At 43.0% G+C, this 21,895-nt stretch overlaps 1 protein-coding gene across 2 annotated transcripts; it reads right to left on the bottom strand.

Annotated features, from left to right (window-relative positions):
- Positions 1-913: 913 nt before the first annotated feature.
- MTX3 (metaxin 3) lies at positions 914-20,110 on the bottom strand. Of its 2 annotated transcripts, none has more exons than XM_066614747.1 (9): positions 20,018-20,110; positions 18,667-18,736; positions 18,101-18,177; positions 14,513-14,605; positions 7,184-7,366; positions 5,374-5,450; positions 3,846-4,003; positions 3,513-3,601; positions 914-2,150 (listed from the first exon to the last, which is right to left on the bottom strand). In XM_066614747.1, exons 1-9 carry the CDS (start codon positions 20,096-20,098, stop codon positions 2,040-2,042), a joined length of 939 nt encoding a protein of 312 aa, XP_066470844.1. In that variant the 5' UTR covers positions 20,099-20,110; the 3' UTR covers positions 914-2,039. The 2 variants fall into 2 exon arrangements, with proteins under 2 accessions (XP_066470844.1, XP_066470845.1); XM_066614748.1 differs by lacking the exon at positions 20,018-20,110 and adding an exon at positions 19,809-19,961.
- Between the last annotated feature and the right edge of the window lie 1,785 nt (positions 20,111-21,895).

Here is a 21,895-nt window from a genome sequence, read left to right as displayed (position 1 = left end):
CATCATTAATGAGTAGACTTGGTTTGCACACTTCCTACATACCTTGCTGTCAGCCTACAAGAGTCTAATATACAGTTTCCTTCTAAATATTTGCTTTCTTTGAATTTAGAATAATAAATGGACCATTTGAGACACAGCTACCACTAATATGAAATGAACTTTGCCATTTCCATTATCATAAATGAGCATCACACAATTGGCCTAAGAGATATTTTGCATGTGCAGAAGCTCCAGTGTAGATACAGTGACTCTGTATATGCATGCAGTGCCAGAGATCGACCTGGCAATGTATCAGCACTAAATGTGGGGGCTGCCCTTGCTGTTTCTGTGCAAGTTGGATGCTTATCAGGAACTGTGCATCAACTGCAGAGTGCTCATAGCCACATATGGGGTCATTACTATTTTAAGCTTCTGAATAACATCTAAATTTGGACTTTTTACACCCAGAAAAAAAACAGTGGATGGTTTGTAACATTATTGGATAAACTTATAAAAGCAAGAAACAAAAGAATTTCTACAAACAGGAGGGAAAAGTGAAATGTTGCCAGTACTAGCTATTTCGTCTTGACCTGCAACAGGTCTAATTTAATTTCTTAACTGCATTGAACTGATGCTTTCAGTATTTGTGTTTAAAGTTAGGTGAGTTCACATTAAGGAGGCTAGTCAAGACTGTATTATTACTGAGACCAGAGCTGAATAAAAATTCTAACATGAAGTGCCAGTGCAATACATGCAGGCCCCCGAATTCACAGATCTGGTATCCATAGATTCTACCCATCCCCTGGCCCATTACATGTATGGATAGCAGCCCGGGCACACCTATTACATTACCTTTGTTTTATTGTAGAAGCACTTGCAGCATGGGTACTTAAACAATAAGTACCCATGCTGTAAGTGCTTTTACAATAAAACAAAGATAATGTAACAGGTGTGCAGGGGCTGCTATCCATACATGCATCCTCCCATATCCATGGGGCAAGAGATGACAGAACCTGTGGAGATGGGGGCCCACATGTAAAGCTAAATTCAGTTACCACTTTATGAACTTTTGTTGTAAAGTGGTATATAAATATTCTTAATAATAAATTCATTTTAAAATAGTTTATATACAGTGATCATTGCTTGCAGCAATCATGTTACAAAATGGCAAAATACCTCTCACTGCTTCTCAGCTTACTTGCCACAAAGAGCAACTTTTTAATTTTTTTTTCCAGTATCTGAACAATATACAGTAAGGGCAAAGTTACATTAAACATGTTATTGACCTTTGAATGCTTTTTTCCTGAAAACAGCAGTGTGGAACCTGGATCAGGAGTGCAGTGCGTATATGAGGGAGAGATTTAACCCATTGTCCCCACTGTGTTGCTGATTCATATCAGAATACATGGTTGCTATTTACCCCCAGAGCAAAGCAGACACTGTTGCCAATGGAAACTTCCCTCCTGGGCAAATAGCAATCACAAAGGGGTCCAATACAAATTGGATTACAGGAGGAAGACTGTATAAATCCACCTGTTGCATTCTGTGGTCCAAATCCAGACCTCCATCCCCAAAGGCTGCCATTCAGCATGCAAGAATAATACGTAAATAGAACATGAAATTTGGCCCTTGGAAAACTTACTTTAAAAAATGCCAAAAGTGATGGTCTAGTTAGTAGCTATGCCAACATATGACCATCTAATTGAGCTATAACATCACTGCAGTCATAACAAAACTTCATCAGCAGAAGAGACTTATGTATTTGAACATTCCAAAGATTGGGATCTTAGTTTTTTGGTTATGAAACGCAAGAACCCTAAATGCCAAGCACTTAAGGCAACTTCATACAGTACGAAGGCTGCTGAATGATTCTGGATTTACTTGGACTTACTGGTTAGTTCCTTGATGACAACTCGGTGCATTGGTTAAATGAATCTGTTTGCACTTATAGGTCAGTTCACTTTTCTCTCTAACAGTACATACACATAGAATTAACATGAAGATCTATGAGAGACCGATATCAAATCAAAACACACAAACAAATAGGAAACCAAAAATTTTCAGGGTGATAAACGATTCAGTGAGCTATTTCCTTCCCCAGCTGCAGAAAGTTTGAGAGTGGTCAGCTTCCGTGGAGGGTGTTGAGGACTTTTACGAAGGTTATCATCCATCTGCAGTAAACAAATGACTGTTAATAATGGATATTTCAAATTAAACTTTAGCAAGTTGTTTCCAAGATAATATATAGCCACAGATGGTTTGCTAGATCTTCTCTGAACCAAACTTTGATTTCTTGCAGTCTCTCTTGCATGGCCTATGTCTAGCTTTCTTTGTATTTCAGAAGACAAAGGATTTGGGTGTTTTGTTGAAACAAAGCATTATGGTCTCTAAGAATTTACACTCATCCCAGTCCTCAAAATAGCTTCAAGAGCCTTTCTATCAGAGACTGCCAATTAAGAGTTCTGTATTACCTCAACCTGTTTACAATTGGGTAACTGGGAATCTAGAGTATGTCTGAAAGGTTACCCTGGATCAGGGTGTTTTCTTATTCAGTGTTTGATAAGGGTTAGAATAATTGGGGTGCCTTTCTCAACCAGGTAGCAGTTCCCTTCCACAAGTATGGTGCTTTCCTGATGTTCCTTGGATTAGAAATAATAGTAAGTCAAACAAGAGTTATTTTCTCCCAGTTAGTGATCAGCCCTTATTTGGTCTGTTGTAGGTTTCACTCCCAGCCCTTCTCAGATAGCCCATAAAACTCTTTACAGGAAAATACCCCTTCCCTAAGAGTAGAAGAATGTGAACAGAAAACGTAAGGAGGAGTGGAGTGTGTGCATGCATATTCAAGGAATATGCTTCAACCAATGTCTTGGTCTTCCTTGGAGTCAACTTGCGGCAGTGCATGCTGCCAGAGATACGGCCATTGTGAAAGTGCCATAAAGCACTTCACAACCATCCAGTAGTAGTTGCTGCCAGCATGGAGGCCTGTGTGGATGGGTGCTGGCCTCTGGTGCCAGTGGGAGAGAGACTGGTCAGGGAACTGACAGCCCAATCCTATGCATGTCTACTCAGAAGTAAGTCCCATTAGAGTCAATGGGGCTTACTCCCAGGAAAGTGTGGATAGGGCTGTGAGTCTCTTCCTATTCTCCTTTTATTCTTCTAGCAACAGGTAAAGTTATGTGTGCTTAAACACAACTGCTTCAATCATACAGAAAGGAGCTGATGCTTTCTGATCCTTAAAAGCAAAAGGGACACATCAGTGAGGAGTGCAGAAATCTTCCTTTACCCACTGCTTACCTCCCTGCAGCCTCTCTCTCAGCTCTGAAACCAGCTAGGAGAAAACCACTGAAGCTGTCAGCAGGAAAGTTAGTGGCATTGGGGAAAAGATCAGCACTTTTGACTCGAATATCTCGTCTGTTTTCTGACCCACACCTTGTGACCTGGTTAAAGCACTACTGCTGCTGCCTGATCTAGTTTGGCCTTTTTGAGTTATCAACAAAAAGACTGCAAATGTGTAGAAAGGCAAACAAAAGAACCTTATCAATCAAGTTGGATTCCTTGTTTACAAGCTGTGTGAGTTTCTGCAGATTTGCATCCACTGTTTCTTGACCCATTGGAGTGGGACCTAAAGAGGCAAACACCGGAAGAGAAAGTTAGCAAGAAACTTTCAAGGTTTTCATAAGGAGAATGAACACATAATGCAAACACAAAATCTTCTATCATCTACATTAAAAAAAACAGTAGAAATTAAATGTTAGATCTCCACAGCATTCTTGCAAAACCATCTAATTCTAGTAAAGATTTAATAAAAATATATGCTTCTTTCTTTTGAACACATGGAAATATTGGAAGAAAAAGGTATGGCTTACCAGATATGTTTGGACTAAAGTAGCAGCTCAGAATGTCATCACAGAAGCGACATAAATTGGGAAGCTGCTTTAAATGATCTTGTAACTGGACTTTGGGGAATGGTACTTTATACAGAGAAGCAAGAAAACCAAACACAAAGGCATCCAGAGTTGTGGGTCTAGAAAGAACGGACACAGCTATGATAAGCATCCGTAAGAAATTTTTTTAAACAGAGGAATATACAAAATAGTATGTAGTTACGTTTGAAAGTTCTCACACGTGGCACATCAGTATTCACACTAACCTAGCACTGATAAAACAGCTCATGACAGAACTTAAAAATGCATTTGACTTAACGTGTGGAATAGGGCACTGCTTCCATAAGAGTTTAGCAAGGCTGTGTGTTGTCATTATGATAAAATGCATCCATCAATGGGCTAAAAGATCCAATTCTTCATGACATCCAGATATATATATATAATTTAGCTGCAGACACTAAGCAGGTTTTAACCAAAAAAATGTAAGCATATATAATAGAACATCAACAGCTGTTGACATGTTCTAAGCTTGTTTTAGATAAAAGCTCAAACACTGGCATAATTTCAGCTGCTTACCTAGTACAGCTTTCTAAGAACAAACAAATGAAGAGAACTAAATAAGAGTTGACACACAAATCATAATATGCTATCAATCACTCCTGACATCAAACTCATGTCTGCTTCACAAGTTACCTGATGCAGCATGGAAGATGTTTCATTGTACCTACTTTCCATGCTGCTCCACTGAAATTTAGCTCCAGCTGTGGTCCAGTCGCCTCCAGAGGCTCTTATGAGACCCGTGGAGGCTGTGTGCAGCCTCTGGAGGTCCTAGAGAGGCACTTGCGGTTTTCAGCCGAAAACCAGAAGTGCCTCTCTAGGACCTCCGGAGGCCCTTGTGAGGCGGCCTCCACGGGCCTCAGAAGCGCCTCCGGAGGTGACTGGAGCACAGCTGCAGTTGCCTCCAGAGGGCTCAGGTGAGGCCAAGTCTGGCTCCATGCAGGTCCTGGTGACCCACGCTGAGTCAGATTCACGGTTAAAAATATTGCGAATAAAGAGGCTCCACCTGTACATGCAAAGGACACAAGATGGGTTCTTCCGAGGAAGACGTGGGTGAAGTTCTGACAATGCTCAGCTATGGATTAATGAGCATGAGCTTTTGGTGTGTGCACTCTATTCCTCTCCTTTGTGCACAAGAAATTGTAAGCTTCTGATTCTGGTGTAGAACAAACCTTTAGTTTGCCACTGCATTCAGATTTGGCAAACTCTGATTTGCTACTCATTGTTAAGAAGCCAGGCTATCAAACTAGATCACGTTTTCTTTTCAAAAATATCAAATTAGTTGCCCTGCAGTCTGAACATGGATTGATGGCAAAGGCTGCATATTAAACCCCTCCCCAACCCCTAGTAATTTACAATGACAAGCAAAAACCAGGATGCTGAACAGAATATGCATTTTGATTTTAAAGATAACGTAAAGTGTATGTTATAAATGCAGTAAATCTATACTTACATATTTCCAAAGAAAAAGGAAGAGGTCCCCAGTCTGCTTGACAGAAGATTCAGGCACTCCTTAGCATCCCTATATATCTAAAAATAAATTTTAAACTTATCTGCACTGTGTCCTTCACTGGTACTTTTTTCAAATTACAGGTGGGCAGCCCAATCCTGAGCTGCCTGGAGCTCCCAGACCTGGAGGCTCCACGGAGGGTTCCCACCGGATCCTACGCCTCCTGCGCTACCGCGGGAGGCTCCTCTGGAGAAGGGGATGTTCGCCCCCTTCCCCCGAGTAAGGGAAGCAGCCCCTCAATGGCGTTATTCACTTTGGTCGCCGCTAAAGAAAAGGCGCTCGGGTAGGGCGAGGCCGCCCTCTCTTTAACTATTATAAAGGACTGTTTTCCTTTAATAAAGGGCCCTTCTCATCATGTTGAGTTCACAATCTCTACAACAGTAAGAAAAGCATTTTAAAGGGGTGCATTTTTCTCCTTCTCCAGGGATCAGCACATTCCTTCTCATTTGCTGGGGCCATTCCTGCCAAGTCAAATCTGTGTATAAACAATCAGTGTATAACAAGGTTGGACCTATAGTGTGAATTTAACCTGTGTAGGACAGTGTTTCCCATCCTGAGAGTTGTGATCCCTCAAGGTAGGCATGAGTGTTTTTGGTTGGGACACTTACCCTCTTAAGGAGGGTAGTGACCTGACTAGGGACTTGTAGGCACCTTTAGTATAGCACTTTTGAGTTTCGCTGTTGCTGCTGCTGGCATATGACTAAAAAGAGTTATTTTACTAACTTGTATTTGGCAGCAGCGACAGCTAAACTGCTAACGGGCCTACAGATCCCTGCTCAGGTTACTACCCTTCTTAAGGGGGTAAATGTCCTAATAAAAAACATGCCTACGTTTAAGAGGGTAGCGTCCCAACCAAAGGTTGGGAACCACTAGTATAGGAGCTTCAGGATCTCTAAATGATGGACAGCTAAGAACCTATGTGGCACAATGTGAATTCTACTCCAAAATATTCAAAGTATACAACTTCAATATACAGGACCAAAGAAAGCACACACTTAAACCTAAAAATGACACTGAAATCACCTATGACTTGACACTCCTTCTGCCCACCTGTAGCCACTTCCTGGTACGCTAGACTATTTTCCACTTTGTTTGGATTTTTTCCCCTCTCTTGCTTATTCTTTGCAGGGCCTTGCTATTTCCTCATTTTACTGAAAAAAACAAGGATCTGTGTAGTCATCCACATCTCACAGGTGCATGTCATCCATCTCATAGGTTAATTACCACAATTTCCTCTATGCAAATCTCCCCTGGAAAACTGCTCAGAAGCTCCAGGGGCAGAATGCAGCAGCATGCCTATTTGATCAGCACTAGTTGAGGAGAATGCATAGCGCCAGTTCTTGCCTATTAGCACTAGTGGCCAAATTTCCTGATCCAAAACAATTTTCCAAAATTTTGTTGTTCCAAAACAGCAATGCGTTCTATACTGTAGTCACAGAATAAATCTTATGGACATATAAAGCTGCTTTATACGGAGTTGTAGTAAAAGCCTATATATGTCTATACAGAAGTAAGTTCCATTGTGTTCAATAGCACTTACACCCAAGAAAGTGTGTTTTAGATAAGATTTATTTGGTTCATTAAGCCCAATGTCAGTGACTGAATATAGGAACCGTATATACACTACTACTGAGCTACAGCCCTCCCCAAATCTTTAGGCATGCTAATTAAGAAATTATCATATTTAGTTTGTACTTGTGGAGATATAGTTGCATCAACTGTAAACCTAAATTATTCACATAAGAAAACATACCTGTGCTTCTACTTCAGTAAGACTGTACAATGGAGGCTGCCCCTTTGTCAGCAAGATTCTATTAAGTGCTTCCCTAGACATCTTCCCAGGCAAGTACCAGCTCAATGGAAATGGAATCCTTGAAGCAAACCACGGTTTTGTCACATTGTAGTAATTATCAACTTCAACCCAGAAAGTGTGCAGCTATATTATAAGGATAGATAACGTTAGCTGCAATTTAAGAATGAGTAGCAACATTCCCTTCATAAAGGACTCATCTAATTTTGCACAGCAGTTGATTTTTAATAACTTAAGGAAGCTCCAATAGTGAAACACTGAACACAAAATCCAATAAATATATTACAGACAGAAACACACACATACAGTATTATGTACATAGTGTATTATTCAGTAAATACCCCAGTTTTAAGACTCATGGGATAGAACAGTTAACCAAAGATAATTAGAACAACATAAATGAATCTTGCATTTCATTCAGTGCATTATAAAGAAACACTATCCAATTCCAATTATACCCTTCTGTTGTGTCGGCAGTGTTTTAGGGCACTGACCAAAAACCTGAAAGACACGTTAGCTGTGAACTGCAAGTCGCCCCCCACCCCAGTTACTGACAGATCTGCGATACTTCAGGCTTAGCTGTCATAAGGAGGAGGAGCCAGCCAGGAGTAAAAAGCTAGGCAGGCCATCGCGTGAGGCTCTCTGCAGACGCGTGTGGCCTCTGGGAACCAAGTGCCTCGGGAACTAAGTGCCAGGTAAGGCACAAGAGTTTAGCATCTGGGCGAGGAGAAGGCAAGGAGACCTCTGAGTTTTGGAGAAGGAGAGGAGGAGGAGCAGGAGGAGGAGGTAAGTGTACTCATTCTAATGCTTTGTCTTTCTAACTCCCTGTCTTCTAACCTTAACCTTACCTTTAAAGCAACCTTAAATCAAAATTGAAAGTTAGCACCTAAGGGAGGTACATAGGGCTACTCTGAGTAGGAGCAGAGTCCTACTCATGAGTAAGAGCAGAGTCCTACTCGTGAGTAAGTGCCCAAGGGTCAGGCATTTAAATCAAAATTGAAAGTTAGCTGCACTTAAGGTAGCACCTAATCGAAGGAAGGGAGGAGGATAAAGTGGAAAGCAGGTTTTTCTACTTGTTTAAATTAAACCTATACTTAACCCAGGTTAAACTTAATCTAAATTAGAACATAACCTAAACAGGTCAGTAAATTGGCACACAGGATCTAGAGAGCAATAAATAATTAAACAAACCCAAATAAAAACTAGCTTGAGGTAACAAAAACAGTCCAGCCTAAGAGAACAGAACTAGGAGGGAAAGAACCTAGGAAGGGCCAATTCCCAACCCATTAAGAGCTCCATTAGGCTAATCCAAGCAGTCCATTCAGGAGCCTGCAGAGTAGGTCATGCCCATCAGCAGCCATTTGCCTTCCTGAGCTTTTGTAAACTCACCTGGGAAGGCCAGCCCCCTTTCAATCAGGAAGGAAGGAGGGGGAGGAGCCAGCCAGGAGTATAAAGCTAGGCGGGCCATCGCGTGTGGCCTCTGGGAACCCAGTGCCTCGGGAACTAAGTGCCAGGTAAGGCACAAGAGTTTAGCATCTGGGTGAGTTCAGCAGCAGGGCGAGGAGGCCAGGGCCCCATATACTGCCCTTCCTCTTCCCTAGAGAAAAGGGCTGCTATCCAGTGTACGGTTTTTAAAAGGACCCCTAAATAAAACAACAACAACAACAACAACAAAAAAGCTATGCAGTCAGACAGCCAGCAGCAGGGTGGGGGCTATCCAGTGTTCTGCATCGAGTGCCACATGTATGATTATATGCCTCTGGGGCATAAGTCATGGGTGTGTCCTCGGTGCAAGGAGCTCCAGGCTCTCAGGGAACGCATCCGCTCCCTTGAAGCCTTGGTGGCCGACCTGGAGAAGTGCAGGCAGCCAGAGGAGGACCGTGGGGAGACTTCCGGGGACTATCAGGCTTCGTCCCAACCTCAGGCGTGCAGCTCCTCGGCTGCCCGGGTGGGAAGTCTCGGGAGTGGAGGACGTTATCCTGGAGAGGAGGGAAACAATCCCCTAGGGGGGATCCCTTCTCCAGGGGATGGGCCCGTATCCGAGCGCACTCGGGATACTCCTCGGCGGGAGGGGGGTCGGGAGCTTCTTGTAGTGGGGGATTCGATTATTAGAAACATAGAGAGGGGGGTTTGCGACAGATGTGAGGACCGCGTGGTGACTTGCCTGCCTGGTGCGAAGGTTGCGGACATCACTTCTCGTCTAGACAGGCTAGTAGACAGTGCTGGGGGAGAGGTAGCAGCTGTGGTGCATGTCAGCACCAACGACGTGGGCAGGTGTAGCTGGGAGGTCCTGGAGACCAAATTTAGGCTTTTAGGCAGGAAGCTGAAAGCCAGGACCTCAAAGGTAGCGTTCTCTGAAGTGCTACCTGTTCCACGCGCAGGGCCAGCTAGGCAGGCGGAGATCAGGGGTCTCAATGCGTGGATGAGACGGTGGTGTAGGGAGGAGGGGTTTAGATTCGTTAGGCACTGGGGAACGTTTTGGGACAAGCGGGGCCTGTACAAGAGGGACGGGCTCCATTTGAACCAGAATGGAACCAGACTGCTGGCACATAACATTAAAAAGGTGGCAGAGCAGCTTTTAAACTGATCCCTGGGGGAAGGCCGACAGGAGCCGAGGGGCATCCGGTTCGGGACTCCTCATCCCTATGGGATGAGGATGGGGAGGTTAGAGAACAACAAGACAAAGGCAGGGTAGGAGAAGAAATTGGGAAAGGTAGGGTGATGGGATGTGATAGACAGTTTGGCACAATGAGAGGATGCGGGGACAAAGGAGCGAATAAGCAGCCCATCCTGGGGCATTCCGTGTATAAATGCTTTTATGCGAATGCCCGAAGTCTACGAGCAAAGGTGGGAGAACTGGAATGTCTGGTGACAAGGGAAAATATTGACATAGTGGGCATAACGGAAACCTGGTGGAATGCGGAGAATCAGTGGGATACCGCAATCCCGGGCTATAAACTCTACAGGAGGGACAGGCAGGGGCGTGTTGGAGGTGGGGTGGCCCTTTATGTTAAGGAAGGGATAGAATCCAGCAAAGTAGAGATTGAAGTTGGGTCTGACTCCACCGCAGAATCTCTGTGGGTTAAATTACCAGGCTTGTGCAGCGATGTAATACTGGGGGCGTGCTATCGTCCTCCAGACCAGAAATCGGATGGGGACCTTGAAATGAGGAAACAGATCAGGGAGGTGACAAGGAGGGACAGGGTTGTAATCATGGGGGACTTCAATTATCCTCATATTGACTGGGTCAATTTGTGTTCTGGTCACGATAAGGAAACCGGATTTCTTGACGTGCTAAATGACTGTGGCTTAGATCAGCTAGTCACGGAGCCCACCAGAGGACAGGTGACTCTGGATTTAATTTTGTGCAGTACGCAGGACCTGGTTAGAGATGTAAACGTTACTGAGCCATTGGGGAACAGTGATCATGCTGCGATCCGTTTTGACGTGCACGTTGGGGGAAGAATACCAGGCAAATCTCTAACAAAAACCCTTGACTTCCGACGGGCGGACTTCCCTCAAATGAGGAGGCTGGTTAGAAGGAGGTTGAAAGGGAGGGTAAAAAGAGTCCAGTCTCTCCAGAGTGCATGGAGGCTGCTTAAAACAGTAATAGAGGCCCAGCAGAGGTGTATACCGCAAAGAAAGAAGGGTTCCACTAAATCCAGGAGGGTGCCCGCATGGCTAACCAGCCAAGTTAGAGAGGCTGTGAAGGGCAAGGAAGCTTCCTTCCGTAAATGGAAGTCTTGCCCTAATGAAGAGAATAAAAAGGAACATAAACTGTGGCAAAAGAAATGTAAGAAGGTGATAGGGGAGGCCAAGCGAGACTATGAGGAACGCATGGCCAGCAACATTAAGGGGAATAATAAAAGCTTCTTCAAATATGTTAGAAGCAGGAAACCCGCCAGAGAAGCGGTTGGCCCTCTGGATGGTGAGGGAGGGAAAGGGGAGATAAAAGGAGACTTAGAGATGGCAGAGAAATTAAATGAGTTCTTTGCATCTGTCTTCACGGCAGAAGACCTCGGGCAGATACTGCTGCCCGAACGGCCCCTCCTAACCGAGGAGTTAAGTCAGATAGAGGTTAAAAGAGAAGATGTTTCAGACCTCATTGATAAATTAAAGATCAATAAGTCACCGGGCCCTGATGGCATCCACCCAAGGGTTATTAAGGAATTGAAGAATGAAGTTGCAGATCTCTTGACTAAGGTATGCAACTTGTCCCTCAAAACGGCCACGGTACCAGAAGATTGGAGGATAGCAAATGTCTGTATTGGAATTGCGGAAGATATTACCGAGGAGATAGGGTGTGGTGTCCACAGTGCCCCTTGCTCTAAGTGAATGCAGGATTAAGGTCCAGGTGGTAGCTGGAGGTGTGCTGCACAGCTGCAGCCACTAGAGGCTAAAGGAGATCCCTCAGGATATAAGGAGCACCTGAGATAGAAAGGATGGTGGGTTGTAGGAGGAGTGAATGTGGTGAGGTGACTTGGTTTATGGAATTGGGAAAGACTGGATTGTGATTGGACTTTGGCTTTGGACTTTGATTTGGATACCTTGACTGATTGGACTGACCTACCTGGAACCTGACCATTGGACTGGAACTTGGCTTATTGGCAACTCTGATTGGACTGGCTTGCAAGGCCCAGTGGATTGGGATTTGGCAAAACAATGTCACGCCTATTTTTAAAAAGGGAAAGAGGGGGGACCCGGGAAACTATAGGCCAGTCAGCCTAACATCCATACCGGGTAAGATGGTGGAATGCCTCATCAAAGATAGAATCTCAAAACACATAGACGAACAGGCCTTGCTAAGGGAGAGTCAGCATGGCTTCTGTAAGGGTAAGTCTTGCCTCACAAACCTTATAGAATTCTTTGAAAAGGTCAACAGGCATGTGGATGCGGGAGAACCCGTGGACATTATATATCTGGACTTTCAGAAGGCGTTTGACACGGTCCCTCACCAAAGGCTACTGAAAAAACTCCACAGTCAGGGAATTAGAGGACAGGTCCTCTCGTGGATTGAGAACTGGTTGGAGGCCAGGAAGCAGAGAGTGGGTGTCAATGGGCAATTTTCACAATGGAGAGAGGTGAAAAGCGGTGTGCCCCAAGGATCTGTCCTGGGACCGGCGCTTTTCAACCTCTTCATAAATGACCTGGAGACAGGGTTGAGCAGTGAAGTGGCTAAGTTTGCAGATGACACCAAACTTTTCCGAGTGGTAAAGACCAGAAGTGATTGTGAGGAGCTCCAGAAGGATCTCTCCAGACTGGCAGAATGGGCAGCAAAATGGCAGATGCGCTTCAATGTCAGTAAGTGTAAAGTCATGCACATTGGGGCAAAAAATCAAAACTTTAGATATAGGCTGATGGGTTCTGAGCTGTCTGTGACAGATCAGGAGAGAGATCTTGGGGTTTTGGTGGACAGGTCGATGAAAGTGTCGACCCAATGTGTGGCGGCAGTGAAGAAGGCCAATTCTATGCTTGGGATCATTAGGAAGGGTATTGAGAACAAAACGGTTAGTATTATAATGCCGTTGTACAAATCTATGGTAAGGCCACACCTGGAGTATTGTGTCCAGTTCTGGTTGCCGCATCTCAAAAAAGACATAGTGGAAATGGAAAAGGTGCAAAAGAGAGCGACTAAGATGATTACGGGGCTGGGGCACCTTCCTTATGAGGAAAGGCTACGGCGTTTGGGCCTCTTCAGCCTAGAAAAGAGACGCTTGAGGGGGGACATGATTGAGACATACAAAATTATGCAGGGGATGGACAGATGCTCTTTACACTCTCACATAATACCAGAACCAGGGGACATCCACTAAAATTGAGTGTTGGGCGGGTTAGGACAGACAAAAGAAAATATTTCTTTACTCAGCGTGTGGTCGGTCTGTGGAACTCCTTGCCACAGGACGTGGTGCTGGCGTCTAGCCTAGACGCCTTTAAAAGGGGATTGGACGAGTTTCTGGAGGAAAAATCCATTATGGGGTACAAGCCATGATGTGTATGCGCAACCTCCTGATTTTAGGAATGGGTTAAGTCAGAATGCCAGATGTAGGGGAGGGCACCAGGATGAGGTCTCTTGTTATCTGGTGTGCTCCCTGGGGCATTTGGTGGGCCGCTGTGAGATACAGGAAGCTGGACTAGATGGGCCTATGGCCTGATCCAGTGGGGCTGTTCTTATGTTCTTATGTTCTTAAGGAGTCGATGGATTGATAAATCTATTTCTAGGCTGTACCACTTCAGGCTGCAAAGAGAGTTTTACAGGACTGCATTTTTCTCCAAACAAACCAACCCAAGGGGTTTACTCATCACAGACTGTGTAAAATGCACCTATTTCAGAAACTGCTTGGCTGATGCACTATTGCACATAGCAGCTGCTATATCATTTTTACCAAGTTGTGTTTTTGTTGTTTTTCTTAATGTGAGCCACGCTGAGTCTTGAAAGGTGGCACATGTTTCAGAAAGGCAGAGTAAATAAGGCTACAGCTCTTTAATATCTAGTTTTCTCAGTCTGAAGAAATATTGCAGTTAGAGGAACATTCAACCAAGACTCCACCTTATACCAATTTGAAGTATAACACAGGCAATGATTAGTATCTCATCTGCTCGTTCTGAGCATTAGAACACAGAGGGTGGGACTCAAAAGCTTCAGTTTAACAACATGCAGGGGTGGCACAACCCAGAATGCCACCCAATGCTGCCTTGGGCCCACTGCTACCACCTTTGCAAGCACATACACACACCATCTTACTCTCAGTTTGATTTAAAGGGATCATGTGAATGCAGGGGCTCCTTCACATGTGAGGCCCATATAAATCAAACCAGAAGTCCTGTGCTTCCACATTTGAAGACACTGTGCCAGGGAGAAGGGAAGGAGGTGGATAATCTTCCCATTAGCTTTTAGTGCTCAATGCAGGACCGCATCTGTGGTAGGCCTTAGGGGGTCCAGCAACAGACTTGGGGCAAAAGGCATCCCCCATATCTGCCTCACTCCCATTACAATTTGCCACTGATGCAACTCACATCCTCTAGCCTCATGGATGGGTCACCCCTGGTGACATGATTAATCTTGAGCAGATTTTCAACTGAAATCTCAAATGCAGATTGTAAAGAGACACAATTTTGGTGAAAACAGACTCCTCCCACCAATGTCAAAAACATTTCATAGTGAATGCACAAAAAACTGAGTCCCATTAATGTAAACAGAAAATAATGTGCTTGACTGGCTGAATGTAACTCCAAAGTATTAACCATGGGCAGTAGCAATAACTGGTATCTTACCATTGCAGGATGTAGTTTTTCTTCAAGTAGTGCAATATATGCCAGTGTGTCAGCACCTTCTTTTGCTGACAGTTCATAATCAGCATTATACTTCTGCCAGTAAAAACAAAATACACTTACATATAGAACAGTCATACAAAGCTTTCCAAATAGGGGGGAAAAAACACAACAGAGAGTTCCTGTAAAGTTAAAAAGATATAAATACCCATCAGCACAAAACGGAAATAAATCAAATCACACCATTCATGTTTTCTCCCAACTTAATTATTTCCAACTATTGTAAAATGATAGCATGATCACTTAAGTTATCCAGATACCCGAACTCAATATTATTTGCAGAGTCCTGTCCTTTCATTATATATAATGTGCTACATACAATGATGACGCTACAAAAAGAAATAATCTTCAATTCAGTCTAGCTGAAGAAATTCTAACAAAATCAACTCTTCATACTTAGGAAACATAGCTCAAGTATTCCTGACTCAAGAATTTAGAAACATGAAGAGGTTTTAGCAGCTGATGCACCTTTATAAACATAGACTTTCATTTCCTTGCAGAAAATTATTTAAAAGTGTACTTGTGCTCCTGTTTGGCTTGTTCACTGTATAAAGAGAATCTGAAAAGCTGGGTATGTATGGGGTGCAATCCTGCTCTCCCAGTATGTGTGCACACACAGGAATCTGGTCCAATGTGGCTCCCCATAGAAGCTGAGCAGAATCCTATCTCATTCACTGCACCAAGTGAGCTGCAGTATACCTGTACGTTCTATCAACAGGCACTTTACCTTAAGGTGTTTTTTTCTTTGCACTGTATAATCTAGCAATCTGTTTCTCCTCTGACCTTGCACATGCAAACTGCTGTTAACAGAAGCAGGAACTGTCCCATGTGTGGGGCCAGAGGACATTGCTGCATTATCTTATTCAAGAGCTGGCTCCTGTTTGTTGGGAAGTACCTGGTTGTTACTGAGTGCAGAGGAACACTGTGGCTTACAGAGTAGTAGCAACAAGAGAGGTGCTAATTTATTTAGCTCCTGAAGTCAGCCACTTTGAACGTGTCTCTGTGTATTCACATATACTAGGAGAGTATGAATTTATTCTTTAAATAAGTAGTATAAGTCCAGTTTTTGTTTTATAAGGACTTTGGTGGCAGATGTTTGATTTCTCAGGGGAACACATTTGTTTGCTCTCATACCTTAACAGGAGAGGAAGAGGTGGCAGTCAAAACCTAGTAAAGGTGTCCTTTCTCCAGAACATTCCTTAGTCACTGAAAACAGTTTTAAGTAGCCTGACTCAATATCCTTTCACATCCTGATTTTTCAACTTTCATTTCCTTGATTCTTCTGATGATATAAATTTACTTAGTTTCCAGTCTTCAGTGAAACTTCCAGGCTAGCCAGCAACTGAATTTCTAATATTAAAACCAAGCAGAAAGAAATCCTTAATAAATAAGGTAACAAACATATTTCAGTTCCTCTCTATACATAAGCAAAGAAGCAAATCAATAGCACAAGTAAGTTGAGACCCTTAATTTGAAAGATCAATTTTGAAACTGAAATTGGATGCTTACTAAAAGTTGGGAGCTTAGTAAAAGTGAACTTATACGTATCACCAAAATTAATGGACTCATTTTAGTTGACTCAAGTATCAGCAGCATGGGTGATAAAATCACTTGAATAAATGTTCTGGCTCTGTTAACAGAAATTCCCTCCTACATTGAAAACCTCAAATACCTTCCCATAAAAAGTTCTGAATGGTCTGTCGGAACAGAATTTCCATGGGCTGAATCCAAAGACCAATGTCAGCCATATCCCAGGATATTTTCCCCTTTACACCATGATGACATATCACAAGCTGCTTTAGCAAGGCCTTCCAGTTTTAGAAGTTGCTTGTCATGAGGCATTGGGGACAGAGAGGCTGCTGTTAAAGAAATGCAAGTCAAACTCTCTTGGCAACACAGAACAGGCTGCAATCCTCTAAACACTTACCTGAGAGTAAGACCTATTGAACTTAAAGAGGCTTACTTCTGAGTAGATATGAAAAGGATTGTGCTGCAAGCTGATTGATTCTTGGGAACCTGACCAATACAATATATTCTGACAGATTCTGCTACAATCCATTATATTACAATTATAGCGGCTCTTTGTCATGCCAAAAACCAGGATATAAATTCCTAGCCCAGTGATTTTCAACCACTGTGCTATGGTACACTGGTGTGCCACAGATGGTCCATCCCAGGAGTTTGGGGAGGGTCATTTATTAGTAGGGCCATTGGGAGATGTGAGCCCCCTTCCAGGAACACAGTGTGCCTTGTCAATTGTCAAACTATGGTGTGTCTGGCAATTTCAGGGGAGAACTGCCATTTTATATCCATATGAAAACTTTCTTTAGAAACCAGCACCAAATGGCCAGTTGGATTAGAGCAGCTGCCATCTAGGCTGAGTACCTTTTCAAAAATAATACACCATTCCATTTCCCATTCCTATATTGAGCTAACTGACTTGGAAGCAAGAATTTATTTTTAGCCCAGGAGCCTGCAGGAAAAGGCCCAGCTGGGCTTTCTAGCTATTTTATAATATGGTGCTATGTGCATCTTCCATCAGAGGCCAAATTCATCCCAGATTCAGTGTTTAATACTAAGGCCAATATTGTTTGGGGCAAATTGTTTTGAGTTTGTAATAGCGTGCTAAGAGCCCAGCCTTAAGTCAGCCTGTATAAACTGATACAAGCTGGCTTCCAGCTGCTTCAGGCTGTGGCAAGGCAGTCACAACAACCAGTTTTTGTTTTTTGTTTTAGTTGACCTCAATACGTAGCACCATTGGAAAGGTCCTACACATTATTGCAATCAGTTGATTTACCACCACCTAATATTTTCAGAAGCAAAGTGCTGACTTTTTACTTGAAACAGGTAGCAATGCTTTAAAGAAAAACATTCAGCTAGTGACACTGCAAGACCCAATTGTACTGAAGTGTACAGAATTGGGTCTTCCAGTATTACTAGCTGACAATTTTTCTTAAGTGAAAAGCCATTACTTTGCTCTTGAAATGTACAATTCTATTGGCATAAAAAAATATGTTCTATTGGCATAAAAAATATGGTCAAGTGCTACTAATGCACAAGACATACAACTGAAAACCTTCAAGTTTTGAAACACTGTACATTCACTTTCTGTGTTAAATCCTTATACACACTGCTTCTTATACAAATCATATCAGAGATGACACTGTTGCCAAGAAGATAAGGAAAATAATTTATTAGCAATAGTCAACAAACTTTGTAGGTATGACTGCAACTGATCTATAGTACTAGTTTGATTTATGATTTATGATTGATTTACTATTTATGATTTGTGTTTTTAGAAATACTGTATAATGCAAGGTTTGTGTGTAGTATTTTCTTTTGTCCAGAAGCAAAAAAGGACTAACCTCAATAATAAGACTGTTTATATTTGCATCCTGTTATAACCACAAGATACTGGATGCTCTGGTGTCAGTTTACTTAATCTTTCAAAAGAGATATGTACAAACAAAGTAAAATACTACTTAAACAATAAAGTGACTGAAACACAGGATACTACATATGGAAACTCACCTGTCTTCTTAAGAAATTTAATATGTTTGTTGGCTGAGAAATAACAGTGTCATCTGATATCAATAATGGTACACTCCCTTAGAAAAGAAGAAGACACTAGGTCAAGATAATGTAATCCATTAATGCCAATTTAATTAGTGCTTGCTTATTTGAAAAGTCTCAGCTCAATAATGAATTGGTTCTACATCAGCCTTTTGCCTATGGAAGCCAGCAACATCATGGCTTATAAACCTTTATGAAAGCTATGAATATTTTTGAAATCACTTGCTTAGCATCAATCCCCAAGCGTTTTCACTGGATCCATAAAAGACCTTGCACAATTCAGCTACACTGTCCTTATGCAGTTGTTGCACAAGTCTTAACACCATAGGCATTTTACTGCATCAGTTGCAAATAGCTTCCAAGAAAGAGCCAAACTAACTTGTACCAAATTCTATTCACATTTTGCCTCACATTCACATCTACCTGGGCCCATAGTCAAATCTACCTAAGTTTATACGAACGCAACTTTTCTTAAACTGTGGCCTAAAATGCTAACATTTACATTGAAAATACTATAGCAATACCTCTTGGTGCTCTCCATAAGTTATCTATAACGTTCACTTTCAATGGTGCACCAGAAAATCTGGCATATGCCTGTAACAAAGATTACATAATAAATATACCTGTTCACTCTTCAGAATTTAAGTTCCATTTAAGCACAAAGCTGTAATCATTTGAATTATGGCTTGTCCTATTAATATGCAAAAGTGATGATTTTTAACAAAACTTGTCTCAGAAATAGCAACAAATCAAGATATTAACTTTTTCCTTAATGTAATTGCTCCAGTGGCGTAGCTCGGTCATTTGACACCTGGGGCCCATAAAGTTTTGTCACACCCCATGTGATAAAATTTGTCAGCGGGTAAGGGCACCTGTCAAGATGGGCAGTGAAATCAGGCGCCAGTAATAATGGGAGCTCATGTCTACCCAGCAGGAAGACCTGGGGTCCAAGTCCAGAAAGGAGCCCAGGTCTACCTGCCTAGCAAACCTTGGCCACAGAGGCCAAAGTTCAACCAGGAGCCCTGGTATACCCACCTGGGCTCTGGAGTTAAGGTAATACTCAATACCCCCCTCAAACCCTGGATCCAACCCTGGTGTCACCCACCCTATCACCTTGCTAACACCTTATTGGTTCCCTGCTGTGACATAACAGCATCTCATTGGCTCTTTGAACATTCAGCCTCATTGGTCTGTTTTGAGTTGAGGAAATTATACTTTTTGTTACATAAGATAGTTGCATTTTTGTTTTCTTGTTTTTTTGGCCATAACTGTTGATATAATGGAGATATAAGAACTTACTTCTGAGCAGACATGCATGGGCTTGGGGCTTCAATACTATGCACACTTACCCGAGAGTAAGCCCCATTGACTACCATAGGACTTACTTCTGAGTTGACATGCATAGGCTTGGGCTTGAGGCTGCAGTCCTATCCACACTTACCCGAGAGTAAGCCCCATTGACTACCATAGGACTTACTTCTGAGTAGACATGCATAGGCTTGGGCTTGAGGCTGCAGTCCTATCCACACTTACCTGAGAGTAAGCCCCATTGACTACCATAGGACTTATTTCTGAGTAGACATGCATAGGCTTGGGCTTTAAGACTGCCGTCCTATGCACACTTACTTACCTGGGAACAAGTTCCTCTGAACTCAATGACACTTACTTCTGAGTAGGCACAGGGGTTGTGCTGGAACAGATTCATGGCCACACAGAAGGCACTTGAACCTAATTGAACTGGGGAGACCTTGGAGAGACTGACGCCATTTCGAAGCAGAGCCCCTCTCGTCCCCCTAGAACGACAGCTCTCCCCAAGCCGGCCGCCCCTCAGAGCATCCCCAGCCTCCAGCCCAGGTGGCCTGTATCCCGCGTTACCATGACAACGAGGCACTCCGCGTGCACGGACGGCAACCCCCAACCGCCACCCCAGCAGCTCAGCTCCATGACAGGCGCCATATTGGGCAAGGCAGAGCTCTGCCCTTGCGAAGCAGCGCCGCCTCCCCGCCTCCTTGTAGGCTGGGCTGAGAAGGCTGAGGCGTGGCGTGGCGTGGCGTGCTCGCTGCAGCCTGAGCTGGGTGGGGGGCAGCTGTTGCCCCTCCTGGGATGGGAAGGGCACGCTGTAGCTACTCAGGCTGCAGCCCTAGCCGCACTTTCCTGGGAGTAAGTCTCGTTGACCACAGTGGGAGTTAGTTCTGAGTAGACAGGCAGGGGAGTGCTGTCAGAGACATGCTCCTTGTTGGTTTATCTTCACAGAGTCCATCCCAACCAATGGCCGTGAGGAGAAAGCTCTGGCCATAGGTGCGCAGAGGCTTCCTTGAACTTTACTCAGGGATGTGCGCTGGGTGGGGAGGCAGGTGAGGCAGGTGAGGCAGAGCCTCCCCACCGGAGTCCTTCGAAAAGCGCCGCCCGCTGTGCGAAGTGTGCAAGTGCACACAACCCATGTACTGTGTCAGTGTTAGGGGGTTCCACTTTCAAAACGTAATTAGGGAATTTTGTTGTATTTGTGCTGCAGCATGGTTGTTAATAGGGAACCGCATATGTGGCTGATATTGTGTGAATTAATAATAACAACAACAATAACAACAACAACAGTATTTATACACCGCTTTTCAACAAAAAGATCCCAAAGCGGTTTACAGAAAAAAAAAATCAAATAACGAATGGCTCCCTGTCCCAAAAGGGCTCACAATCTAAAAATTATCCGCACTAGGATAATCTAATTATCTAATCTATGTGATAATAGATCTAAACAATCTAATTATCCACACTAGGATAACTGATGGTGTAAATAAGCCCTGCAATGACTCTTTTTACATTTCATTAAGTCTGATTCTTGCAGTTTTATTGCAGGTTTCATTGATTTGTCTTTCAAAAATTTCTAGTGTTGCACACTTCAAAAGAATTTAGAGCTGGAAACCTCTGCTGAGGCAGAGGCAAAGTCATTGCTATGTTACTAATTTTCAAGTTGCCTTTGTTTTGACAATAGTGGCACACTGAAAAGTAAAAATATGCAGTCTGCAATTTTAAGAGAAGCTTGGACAAATTAACATTTATTGCACCTGGAGGTAGAAAGAAAGAAAACACTTTAGCTGCACAAATGTTTCTTGTACCATATAGTACTGAGTCAGTGTTACCAACAGTTAGGATTTTATGGAGAGTTTATAGACTTTATGGAGAGACTTGAAATATTTTGTGGTTTCAGTAAAACCCCGTTTCCTGGAGTCAGAGATTTTGTAAGATTTATTTTTCACTGAAAACCTTGCCCACCATGGATATAGAAACTACCGCTTCTGAACTAAAGAACACCCAAAATATCCAGCTGTTTTTCACTTTCCTCATAAATTAAATAAACATTTGTCTGACCTATTACACATTAACCTTTGCTTATATTTTTGTGAATCATTCTGAAGGTACATTTTAAGAGTGCAATTCTATGTGGGTTTACTCAGAAGGAAGTTCCACTGTGTTCAGTGGGGCTTATTCCCAGGTACATGTACATAGGATTGCATTGTTATGTAATGAGAACAACCTAATCAGTGATAGGGTTAACAGTGGAAGTTTTGCTGATCCTGCATGTGACCAGAAAGTGCTGTAACAACGTGTTTGATATTTACTCAGTGGGATATAACAGAATTAGACATGGCATCAGCCTCACTAAATGGCACAAGGGTGAAAAACCACTGAGCAAGTGAGAAGGAACACAAAGGATTGATGAAAGGAAGAGTTTATTTTATTTATTTTTCACATTTTTAG

The sequence above is a fragment of the Tiliqua scincoides genome, chromosome 2, assembly GCF_035046505.1.
Source record: "Tiliqua scincoides isolate rTilSci1 chromosome 2, rTilSci1.hap2, whole genome shotgun sequence".
Lineage (NCBI taxonomy): Eukaryota > Metazoa > Chordata > Lepidosauria > Squamata > Scincidae > Tiliqua > Tiliqua scincoides.
The sequence above is the reverse complement of the archived record's forward strand: the minus strand, read 5'-3'. Positions and strand labels throughout refer to the sequence as shown.